The sequence below is a fragment of the Gouania willdenowi genome, chromosome 3, assembly GCF_900634775.1.
Source record: "Gouania willdenowi chromosome 3, fGouWil2.1, whole genome shotgun sequence".
Classification (NCBI taxonomy): Eukaryota; Metazoa; Chordata; class Actinopteri; order Blenniiformes; family Gobiesocidae; genus Gouania; species Gouania willdenowi.
In genome coordinates, this window is record NC_041046.1 from 19,320,038 (window position 1) to 19,333,218 (window position 13,181).

At 38.2% G+C, this 13,181-nt stretch overlaps 1 protein-coding gene across 3 annotated transcripts in view; it reads right to left on the reverse strand.

Moving 5' to 3' along the window:
- The window catches only part of LOC114457865 (semaphorin-4B-like), an 82,423-nt gene that overhangs the window by 27,171 nt on the left and 42,071 nt on the right, over positions 1-13,181 (reverse strand). For all 3 annotated transcript variants that reach the window (XM_028439996.1, XM_028439989.1, XM_028440004.1), the window contains exon 3: positions 11-171. In XM_028439996.1, coding sequence (XP_028295797.1) covers positions 11-171 — 161 coding nt within the window. The remainder of the gene's footprint in view (positions 1-10; positions 172-13,181) is intronic.

The following is a 13,181-nucleotide window of genomic DNA, read 5'->3' on the forward strand; positions in this document are numbered from 1 at the left end:
TCTCACTCACATTCTTCTGCAGCTTGCTCTTGCTGATGTCCGAGAGGCTGAGGGCGAACAGAGTCTCCCTGGCTCCAACGTAGAGCATGTCGTCCTCCTGGCTGAGCAGCAGGGAGGTGTAATTGAAAACGCCGTCTACTGAGAATCTCCTGGCTGATCTCTCCTTTGCATCTGGAAAGAACGCAGGAACAAACAGAGATTGCAGATTGTTAACACACAGAGAAGGAACACAGATACAGAACATGTTTGAGAAACGATTCTTGTTTCTCTCAGAAGAAAATCAACATTTCAAAAGCAAGCCCTCTTTTTCCATGATTGATTACAGGCACAAGTTGACTATTGATATAACCTATAACATGCACAGAAAAACACCTGGGCTCTCATTTATCAACCTTGCGTGAAAATGGGTGCAAATCTGAGTGTACATTTGTTCAAACGACAGGGCCAACGTAGGATTTATAAAACATTCGTATTTGACCAGTCCCAGCATACAAATGATTGGGTGTTGATCAATGCAGAGGCTGAATTTGATCATCAACATGTTCCGCCATCAAATATTCCTGGTTTGGAGGCCCTGCCCACTGAGGTCAAACAAACATTGGCAAGGAAATACATTTTCACATCTGAGATAAAGAAAAACAAAGATGCGCTTTTTGGAGTTTAAGGAGCTCATTTTAAACGCTCTGTGGAAGAGAATAACGGAGACTCTTAACAGCGTTTCCGTATTGAAATGGACTCGGGCTGAATTAAATTCTCAAAAACTAACTTAACCAATGCTTAATGATGGTTTAGTAGTTCTGAAATCGGGCCGTTTTGGGGCCTACTTATGCATATTCATGAGTGGGCGTGTCCATAGACGCTCACTCACTTCATGTCTCGCTCTTCTACATGGTAATCAGTGATCACCAAAGCAACTTTATTTTTGCCATCGACACGCTGTTATTGTTTTCAGTCAAAAAAATGCACATTACAGTAAAACACATGGCTATTTAAGCGGCTATTATTTTTTTTTCAAATACATTAAAATTAACAGAAAAATACAAAAAAGAAATAAAAATGTAACTAGATCCAACTGGGATCTCTGTAATCTTAACATGTGAGTCAGACTTTCCATTAAATTAATCTGCTCATCAGGCTGGATCCATTGATCGTCGTTTGTTTTCTCCAACCGCTGCATCGCATTGTTTCACAAACATGTCAGATCAGTGATACGAGGCGATATAACAGGTTTGCCAATGCGCCAAACCACAAGAGCAGAATACACCTCCGCATGAACAAATAGTGCGTACACTACAGTGTACGTTCACTGTGGAGGCGCAGCACCGGCAGCAGGAAAGTTCTGTATTCAGTTTTACCGGTAGCCATTACTACTTTGCTAGCAAGAAAAACTATGACGGACTTTCTCAAAAGTTTTCATCAGGTTGGGGGTGGAGTTCATGGGTCTTTCCCTAAGGTTTTGTGACATCACAAACCATGTAAATTTGAAACGGAGCAAATTTCTCTGTGTTGTAAGACTTGCACAGACCAAAAACAAACAACTGGATGCTTTTATTTCACATTTTCTGTGCTGGTGGACACTCAAGTTACCTCATATGTGATAAAAAAAAATCTGCAAAAGTGGATTTTTCATAATATGTCCCCTTTAAAATTCAGTCCAATTTGCGTACATAAGGTCAGACCTGACATGAGATCTGATCGTAGTGTACGCTCACGTCAGAATTGATAAAAACAGAAGCTTGCGTGAATTTGGTCGAACACACGTCGTACGCTCAGATCTGAACGTATGAACGGCTGATAAATGAGGGCCCTTATCTTCTCTGTGCAAACCTCTGGAGTTCAGGCATCTATTTAGCAGTGCAGGAAACATTAAAATATCCCAAAGTCTTTCAGTCAAGCACAAAAATGATGAATAGAAACAAAAAACAAGGGAAAATATATTAATTTACATCCAACAAAATGGATTTGAATGAAATGGAAAACTCTCTTGGACTTTGTCGTCATTCCTGTAAGAGGTGGCATCATCCGTTTATTACTCTTGCACAGTGGAAGCCTGTAGCAACAGTTGGCTATACAACAGCGTATGGCAGTAACCCTAATGAGCCAGGTGCCTACTCTCCTGCAATAGCTGCTTTTTCATGGCTAAAGTCCATGCTGGCACGAGCGTTAAAGCCTCATCATTGCTAATCAAAATCTCCTTCGTTGAGCTGCCTCTTCAAAGAGATCTCTTTAGCAGTGAGCCATAAGTCAAGTGAGGCACACTTTGTTCCACACCACTGCTCCACTCCTGTATACTTCAACCAGCTTTTACAATCAAGTGCAGAACTTATGGAACACGTCTGTCCTTTTGCAGGGTTTCTATTCACATCACACCTCTGAAAAGGTTAAAAAAAAAAAAAAAATAACTTGCTCATCAGGTTATGTTGTGACTTAACATAAATGTGTGTTCAGACTTGTGAGTAAGGCTTCTTACTTAAATGGTGTCACAATAGATAGGGCGTATAAAAGATCAGTCTTCAGTCTGGAAAATGTGCGTCTTACCATTCCTTGCCTTTATTAATCGTTTCAAACTTGCCAGAAGATTGTGGTGTGTTAAAAAATGACCAATTTGAATAAATTGTGTTCCGGGATACCAAACTCAATCATCAATGTCTTCATGGATTTTGGTGCAATAGTTATTTTAATTTCCCTGAAGCAAAGAGTGGCCAACGCCTGTACTGTCCCCACAAAGTTGGGAGCCTCTGTTTTTAGAGTTGGGTGTTTGTTTTCTGAAAATAAAGAAAAGGTGTCCAAGTTAACAAAAATAAGTCAACACCATAATCCATCATCCAACAACATTGAATTTTAGCACACCAAAGTTAACCTTGCCACCACAAATCAGGACCCATCTATTCAGAATGATTCTGAACATACATACCATAATGTACAGCGATGTGTTCAGGGGAATGTTAATATTCTAGGAAATGTGTTAGACATGGCTTGGACCTGGTAACATATTTTTCTGTTTTGATGTGAGCCACTGTTATACTGTGATACAAACTGTCATTTATTCATTTATCTTCTACCTACCTACCTACCATTTATCCTAGCTCTAAAAAGGGCACCAGTTCATTGCAGGGAAAACACAAACAGAAATCATTAAATTCTGGAGAGGATCCAGATCACTATACTGATTATGGATCAGTTTCAAAAATCAAAAAATCCCTATCTCTCATCATTGGCAAAATTTCAAAAATGCTCCTCTTGCTTCGTAATTGAACGACCTCCATCAAGTTTGACTCAGTTATGTATAGTTAGTTACTCAACTACACCACAGAGTTTCATCAGGATCAGCCTTTGATTGTGTTTTTTTTTAATGGGGGTGTCCATACATTTGGACTTACTGTATCGTTAATAATGGGGATAGAAATTCCTTCCAAGCCTTTAAAGTGTGAATGATCATGGTACCGTGATCAGGATCACTGATTCAGAAAACTGCAAATCTCTGTCAAACAGGATATTTGGTGCTTAGCAGAGTTTTGCACTCTCTGACTGCTGTTGTTTATTATATTTTTTTATACATTTTATAAAATTAATTTTTTTGGTGTGCAAAGTTACTCTGTGTTATTTTCTTTTTTTAAATTGTCTATTTTATCAGAAAACATAAAAATGATCAAAAGATTTTAGCTAATAATAAACAATTTTTCTCTTGGTTTAGACCAGTGTTACAGAAACAAGGAAATAGGGGACATTAGATTAACCCTCAAGACATTGGTCTTGATTAAACCAAACGGTCCTTCGTGGCCAGCCTTCATCAGATTGAACGAGTGTTATCATTTCATGCACATGTAAACAAGAATACCTCGAGAGATACTGGGAATATCTGTACATACATATTTTAAACTCTTTGACATTTTGTCATCGTCTTTGTGAATGTTTATCGTTGGCCTTCCAGTTTAAACATAGCAAACTTCATGTTCCTCCCAAGCCCAAACAGAGGAGGTCACAGACTCCTATTTGCTCGATAAACTAAGAACGAACGCAGGCTTGATTGTCAAGGTGTAAACATAATATTTGCTCTTGCTTCCAACCTTTAACTCATATTTTATTCGGGAGCCTGAATTCAGATTTTGACACAGTCAAACAGCAAGAAAAAAACACCCTGGCCTGCAGAAAGAAGGAAATGCACAGCAAAAACCGTTGAGCGTTGACACAGCAGAACCTAAACTTTTTATCACCATTACAAGCAAATCCTTCCTTACAGATACATGAGCCCAATTTTGTCCAAAGTCAACTCTTTAAGACAACAAATTAAGCTACATTCACTTGAATTTCAGAAAAAGTTTTCTCTTCAATAGAAAAGGCACAGATCTCAAGGAAATATAAGTAATTAGAAGCCAACTTTCAGGGTATAAATAAATATAGGTCTACTCTACGCAGCTCTATAGTGAACTCTGTGGTTGGCAGACAAAGAAAAGCCATATCTCCTCCCAACAGGGGCACTGATGATAGCCTGATTGTCACGGCTCCCCCGGGCTTTGGACATTCAGTGCAAGCCAAAGTAGCTGCTCCTCAGCATATTAAAACTCACTGACATAAATCACAATGACAATCTATAACTCAGACAAAGGAATAACAAGCAGGAGAGAGCAAAGCCATAAGTTTCCCTACAAGCACTGGCTGAGGCCACTTAGTACAAAGGGTCGATCTGTGGTGAGAGTACTGAGTGGGAGCTGTGGTAACCATCAAACATTAGATAGAGATGTTGACCTGTTGAAGAACTAGTACACAAGGAACAAAATACTTTCAGAGTCTTCATAAACAGTTTCGAAAGGTCAGCTGAATCAAACAACAATGCAATCTCAATGTGCAGGGATCTCACATCTCACATAGAAACACTTATTTTCTTGCTTCTTCAGAAAAGATTTTACTCTCTCATAAATAGTTAGACACTTATGTTTTGACATACCTGCTGTAGAATATTGGGCATCCATGGACAGTGGCAGAGACTGCAGACCATTTCACAGTCAGGTCTCATTTGCATCCATCACCTGACTATTTAATCATCTAGCTGTCACCAAGCTGGGCTCTCAATATTTCATACTGGTCGACATATGAAACCTACCATCCATGCAAAGGCATACATCTAAAAGACTTGTATCGTTTGCTCAGATCCATTCACAACTGGAAGAATGAAATCTATGCTGGAAACCAACGATATTAAAGAGCTTTGCCTCTTCAGAGAACAATAATTCGTGTATCATTCGTTCTTTGGTTATTCTGTTTTAAAACCAAATCAAAATAACAAATAAACAGTATGGTTGTTTTGTTTTACTGATTTAAAACCAAAGCAGAAATACAGAAAAAACAAAAACCAGATAAGAAGCATTTTTCAGTTTTTTGTTAAACTTGTTCTGTTTGTGTGATATTTGGATATTTACGGGGAAATTAGAGCAAGAAGTGAAATCTGCTGCATCTGGTTTCCCTTCCCAGGTCCTGGACCAGGTCTCCTTACATAATAGGACTGTTTCTCTGGTCCTGCTCCTGTTTTCATTCAGTCTGTGGATGTTTCAGCTCATAAAAAGCTGTTCACGTTTATGTTTTGTTTTATGGTGTTACGGTCCAAATAGTACTGAAATAACCAGGTGACTGACTATTGACTGTGACGCTGGTGTGATTAACAATATAGATGTTAGAACTTCTACGATTTGACACTTTTGCAAAAACAATAACAGCTTTTTTGAGGGCAATAAAAATGTTTATTTTGCATGTTATACATACCGCTAACAGAAACCGTCAACCACACAGAAATTGATCACAAGAAACGAAGAACACCAGTTTATTTACTACACCACCTCTGGTTCCTTTAATCACATATCATGTGCTTGTTTTACACATCCATTTTTGGTTTTGATTTATTTATGTATTAATAACTTTTCAATTCACCAGTAACGCGACTTATGTGTTGCTCCTTTTTTGACCGGGAGCAAAAGTCAGCCCAGTCACCAGTTTATCTGGATACTATTTGGACCCTTACACTGTTTGGTAAAGTTGGCAGATATTCACAGATTCGGACTTCCACCATCAATAACTCTAACGAAATGTCATCGAAACACAAATTACACCTCTGCCATTAATGTGAGGTGGAAAACATGAATAAAAGCTCTCGTCCTAGTTGCCCCGTAAATATCCCAATATTGCATAGAACTAGATTTAATTTTAAAACAGAAAAATGCTGCTTGTTTGGTGCCAAACAACTGCCAAATTAGGACATCGACTCCAGGTTGGGCCTGGAGTCGATGTCCTAATTTGGCACTTCGAGCAATCGGCCATTTTTATTTCTCGCTTTTATTTTGTAGTCCAAGCTTAAGGATGCCGAAGTTACGAGAGGATAAGCCAAAATGTTCGGTTGTTGGCTGTAGTAACCCACACGCTTCATTACACCGTCTCCCAGCATCAGAACCTTTTCAAAGTGCCTGGTTGAGTTTTTTTTTTCACGGAAATGTACCCAAATCTGTGGGTAAGGTCATTTTTGTGTGCGCGAAGCACTTCAAGGATGACTGCTTCTGCAACCTCCGCCAGTATAAAGAAGGATTTGCCGAAAGACTTTGTCTGATTGAGGGGTCAATTCCTTCTATCTTTGGAGACGACGAACAGAGCACTTCGGTAAGCTGTAAATAATGCTAAAAAGTGTGATGATAAGACGTCCCTGTCATTGTTTTGTTAGCATTAGCAGTTGCACCGTCTTCATATGTTAGCGCTGTGTGCTCGTTTTAGATCCTTGATGATATGGCCTACGTGGTTTAATTTAAGTCTAAAGTTTTCATTAGTCATTTCATTTTGCCGTTTTTGTCTCCGAAAAGACGGTATTAAAATGCATTTTGTGACGTTAGCTTGGCGCTAGCGTTAGCTCGGTGCTTGTGTTAGCTCACTTGTTAACATCCATATGAAGATGTTGTTCCGCAGGTTCATCATCATTTTCATCTCGCTCCGCCGGGTCAGACTCTGGCTCGAACATGTAAGGCTGGATGGACAAGTCTTTCGTTGTTGACATTTTGTAAATAACGTGTGAATAAACATTTTCTGCGCCCCTAGACAATCGTATCTCTTCTATCAAACTACAAAAATCGCCGAACAGGGTGGAGTTGAACCGAGTGTCACCTCTGCAACCTGGAGAGGGGGCGGGGTATGAAGTGTCTCATTTGCATTTAAAAAGACAGCACCAAAACGAGTTGCTCTCAGAAGCACATCAGAAAAGGGGTAGAAAAGGGGCCTGTGGAGCTATAATAATGAGGAATTCAGACCCACGCATTGCAGTTCCGCTTTATATAGACCACAACTGTATGATTTATATCTAAAAAGGAAGGATTTAAAAGCATGATATGTCTCCTTTAAGTCAGAAAAACATAATAACCACATTATATTACTTTTCTTTGGTTTTAAAACGGAATAACCAAAGGGTACGTGGATTAACAAGTCATCTTAAGTGAAACTAATTCTCTTCTTGTAATTGTCTTTATTTGTGAAATCAGCTGAGCTAAAGATGGAAGGGAAAATACGCTCACAGGGGATTTCAGAGGACAAATGCTTTGTGATCACTAAGCAGCGTGGTTAATTCTGTGCACACTCCCCAAACGACTGCGAACATCCTTAATCAAAAACATGAGACATTCGCTTTGAACAAAGGAGAAAACAATGAGAAGTAATGGCTACATCATGAATTTTTAAATAAATGTATTAAATTATTTGTTTATTGTGAAAACGTAGAGACGTGTAGTTGTCCACCATAGTAGCGATGTTATAGAATCATCGCAGGTTTAGTAAACCCAGGGCTGTGTACCAAACTTTGGTTCTTTTATGACACCAACCCAAATGCTTCGGTAGCTTTTGGTATCAAACAATGCCCTTGTCTTTCAGTTCCAAGTTTTAGTACGTAGGATGATCAAGATCTAAAAATGCTGCCAGTGATTGGCTGTGATGTTAAACGTAGGTTAGTTGAAGCTATGAAAAAAACACTCCATGCTTTAAAGAAACGTTTTAGCAATATTAAAACCATAAGACTTTTGTTTAAATTCAGATTGTTTTAGAGAAAAAGATCAGCGGAGCTACTTCTGTGTTTTGGGGAACACATGTTGAAGACATGTTGGTTTTCCCGAAGAAGAGCTGCTAAGTCTGTAAGATTTAAAGCTCCTTAAATTGTCACTTGTATGCCACTGTTCTTTTGTACTGAATATTATTAGTTCATTTTTTTATGTTCTAAAAGTGCTTGGAGTGGAGAATTGCCAAAGCTGGAATAAAACTTGATATTTGTCATGTAGTATAATGAAGTGAAAGTACCAGTATCAGAGATTTTTATACAATATCCGTCCCTAGTAAAACCATGTAATACTTCAGCCATCTTATATCAAAGACCAAGTATTGTGCTCTTTCTCATCCCAATAAAAACTTGTACATTACATAAATATACGACACACTAAAGTGTTTAATTAGCATGACATGACTAATACTAAAACTAGAAATTGAGAGTTTAAGTTTTAACTTTGAGGCTTCATTTAATAAAACCTAAAGTGATTTTAACATTGTTCCAAAACAATCAGGTAATGCACCGTAGCTTCATCTGAAACAATGATCCTGATTTTTATCATGTTGTGTGATGGCATGTGTGTATGGGATGGTCCCCTGTACTGGATAAGTAGGTAAAGACAAGATGAGATGAGGGATTTTTATGAGTGACATCTATAAGACCTCCACTCCCTTATTATTACAGTTTTATAAGATCAGGTTTAACTGAGCCTGTATCTTTCCATTCACATCCCAGCTGAGTGTGTGCTCAGCCAGTATTAAATAACCATTGAATTAACTGAGATATCATATTTTGCTGACACAATGTCGCTGGGACACACAATTTGGGCCAGAGCCTTGGTAAGCATCATATTGCATGGAAAATAGAGCAGGATCAACTTCTTGTTCCAGTGGTTTAATAGTACGTTGTGGGTGTGGTGACTGAATGGCTTCCTGGTAGCTATTCTCCTGCTAGGATGCTCCTAAAAGCTTTTGAGTGTCAACATGTCTCAGATATACTACAGCTGCATGAGCCACTGGGTGAAAAGGCAACAGGGACAAAGGGGGTTTGCAGGCTGCCAGGTTCAGAAATCCAAAAGCAAGGGAGAGTGCAGCTCAGCTGATATTAATGTCACCCAGAGTTCAGCTTATCGCGCATACAAGACACAAATATATCCAAAACACTTCCCTATCCCTGCCCTGAACATCCAGAGTCACTTCAAGGCATGCCGTTTGACAGGATTTAAACATGAGGGTAGATAGTATCCCTGGAGTCACTTCAAGGTCACTGCGGCAATACTCCCTCTCACAATCAACCAAAGTGATGGTATTACTTTGTTGGCAACTTTGAGCATCAAGATCAGACCTTTTCTCTGCTGCTGTAAAAATGCACCGCAAAGTCAGCACAGAGACGCTGTTTGTCCTCACAGCTGCAGGACATGGAGTCCAGTGTTAAAGAAACAGGTGGCCAAACCCTTTCAATACATCAAACTATCCATTTAAACAACATTAAGAAATATTGAGTAAATTTAACAGGACTACAAAAACTATGAATCAGATAGGGAAGCAAATCAAAGTATTGATCCTCTAACAAAAACAAAATCAGAACTACTTTCTTTTTAAGAAATAAAAATCTACAGAACATATCAAATGTTGCTTTGCAGCCAAGAAGCTGCAACACTGAAGCAATTTGAAAGCATGGTTTCCACACCCAGATCCCCTGAACACACGTCAGCCTATATGTTGGCATTTGCTGCATTCCTGGACACTAATGCAGACATAGGCAACTGGCGTCCCTCAGTAGAAAACAAAACAAAATTATAATTCATGAAGTTATATGAAGCCCAACAAAATATACAAAATGACTCCAAAACTCACACAAAAAACGACAGCAAAATGCACAAAATCTCAACTAAAGTACAGAAAGTAATAACAAAAACACAAAGATTCCAAACAAATACACAAAATGACTCAAAACAAACCAAATGACAGCAAAGACAAACTAAACAACCATTTGAATTGATGACAAAAACACAAAATACACCACTAAAACACTAAAGTCAAAATGCCAATAAACTACACAAAAATAAAACATCAAAACAACACAGAAGACAATAAACAAAGACAAAAACCATTTATTAAATAGTTAAAATTCTAAATGCTGACATGAATGTTAATAATGTGGCCATTGGATCAGGCAATCACATTTGAGGCCCCTGCTGTGATAAAAGTTTCCCATCCCTGCACTAATGCATCTACTCGCACCATCTTTCAAAACCAATTTCAGATCTTCTACCTTAGGGCCAGTGGATGACGTGAAACGGATGTTGGCAAAACAGCCAGCATAAAACTGGGATTTCAATCATTCTTAAGACAAGAGAGATACACCTTAACCAATATCACAATATCTTAAACCTTCAGAATGCGTTAAACCTGGGTGGTTTTTATTTATTTATTCATTATTTACTCTAAGCTTGATTTTAAAAGATTCTATCATCATGGAGTCTGCCTGTTTCTCTATCAGCCAGTGCAATGGTGCTGATGCAAGATTTTATTTCTAGTCATAAATTACTGTTCATGCTTTTCTTTGTGGTTTTCTGAAGAGGACCAAAATTACACCATGAGCACATTACACCAGTTTTAAGGTTCCTTTATTTATTTTCACGTGTTAATGGTCTTGGGCCCTGTCACTAATCCAATATGCTTTTACCTTACACTCTCATTGACCTTGAATTCCTCTGGCAGTGAAATTTTTAATATTGCCAAATTCAATACAAAAACCTGCAGTGATTTTTACTGCAGCCCATGTTTGTGGAACAGAAAGCCAGAGAGCCTGATGGCTGTAGAGAGTTATTTTGTGTGAATCAGCTTTTAGTTGTGGGAAAGCAACTTATAAGTTCCATATTCTTTCTTTTTCTTCAAACCTTATTTTGACCTGCTAGTACCTTGCCAATTCCTAACCGATCGACGCCATTCAAATATGTTAAAAAAAATGTTCTGCTGCTATCTAATTTGTGAAATGCAAACACTTTTACTTTTAATGTAATATTAGGTTTTATCCTTTTATTGTAAACTGCTATATCTCGGTAAATGTTGAACTCAGAGACACAATTTTAGCACCAAAATGTAGCCCACTTTCAATTTTGCAAACTTATGTACTTAGTAGAGTTTGCACTCTTGCAATTTTGAATTGACCCCAGTTCTGCTGCTTAGTGACAATAATGATATTTAATTTGTAAAATGCTAACGCTTACTGTTAATGTAATTTAAAATTTTATGCAAATTAGGCTGCTTTTGCAAACCTCAGAGTGCTTGATTAGGGCTAATAGAATGTGGCAGCTGCTACTCATGAACTTAAGAGGAAAAATTGCTGTTAAAGCTTTAATCTTGGAGCTACAGCCACAATGTGTATAAAATGTTGCTACAATCTTCCTTTTTCTTAAAATTATTTTTGATCATAGCCTGCTTTTATCTTCTTTCAAGCAATCATCAAGTGGAACCTGGTTTGAATCTTTCCCTCCACAGTGTCTAACTTTGACTATAAATAAATGTTTATTAAATCCTTAGTGGCTTAACATAATGCTGTTTGTTCCCTATGAGTACAGCCTACAAATATCTAAGCTTTTGTTAATGTGCACATATACTTGCATTGTCAAGGCAATGCACATTTTTCTAGTTTTTATTCATTATTCTACTTTATCATTGTTACTTTCACCATTTGTGTTTTTTTGGGTGTGGTGCAAACATGGGTGTTCTTGTGCTGTCTAGGAATCTATGCTTTTTTTTTAACGTAAATCACCTTTGATCTGCACTCAGCTGTTAATGTGTTGTATAAATAAAGCTACATTTGATTTGATGTGTGAGGAATCACAATGACAGCATTAAAGCTACAGGTGCAGAGCTACATCTGGGCTACAGCAGGAAACCAATGTATGTTATAAACATGCATAACAAATTAGTTCTGAACCCCTGACTCACACGTCTTCCCCCCCCCCCCCCTCCTCCTCCTTTCAAAAAACAATCTCTAAAACATGTGTGGGACATAGATGAGGTCAGCGCTTGGAAATAATGCATATTCCTTTGAATACGGAGAATGCAGGCAGAGACACGAGGCGCTGCTCTGTAATTAAAGGCTCTTAGGTGTCATCTCCATGCACTCTAGTTTGGCATTCACCCACCAAGTACCCACCCACTGCACAGTGATGGAGTGTAATGGTGTCTCACAGCTGAAAGCAAACAAACCCCAGCACTGTGAGACACAGGGAGGCTCTGTGCGCTGCGGAGGTATTCACAAACTGATCCTAAAACCCAGAGCGAGCTACAGAATGGACGTATAATTATTTACCCCATAAATAAAAAAAAAGACGAGCCTGATCTTGTCATGTCTGCATAAGCCCTGGTGCATTTCTGTGTCTCCATCCTCGGTTTACATTAGGGTGGGCCCTGGCATTACATCTTACCACTAAATGGGTGACTGCACAATAAAAGCAGCTTTTGCTTTGTTGCATCAGCTTCTGACAATGGCACTCAGTCTTATAAAGATGCTTCAAATACATAAAAATACATAGCCATACATGCTGATGAATAGTTGACTTAACTGGCGTACCGTAGTTTTGTATGAAGTAAACATTGACAGTGACTCGAGATATATATGCAAAATGTTTTAATGTTTTATTGACAAAAATCATATTTTTTGCAACAAGCAGTGGCTGAAATGACAGGTCATTTATTTAAAGGAAACATAAAAAAATTTTAAACAACAGCAAAGCATAAGAACAGGTTACATCTAATTTGTTTTTTTTAATTTATTTTACAGAAATGCTGTACTTGAATTATCTTAACAGTAGCAAAACCATCGTAGCAACTGTATTGCTTCACCCCATGGAATCCAATTCAGAGGGTCCAGCTCTTATAGTGGGGTCTCCTAACCCTCTTCCCCTGGTCAGGGGTCTGCAACCTTTACTCTCAAAGGAACCATTTAACCTCATCTCACCTGGATTAAAGTCCTCCTGGAGCCAAAAAAATACTTCTCAATGAAGACAATACAGTGTATTAAATTATATACAGTTAAAAGAATATAGGACAATGTTTGATTTAATTTGAGTTGATTTATATTGATCATGTAAATGGCACCTTAAAAACAG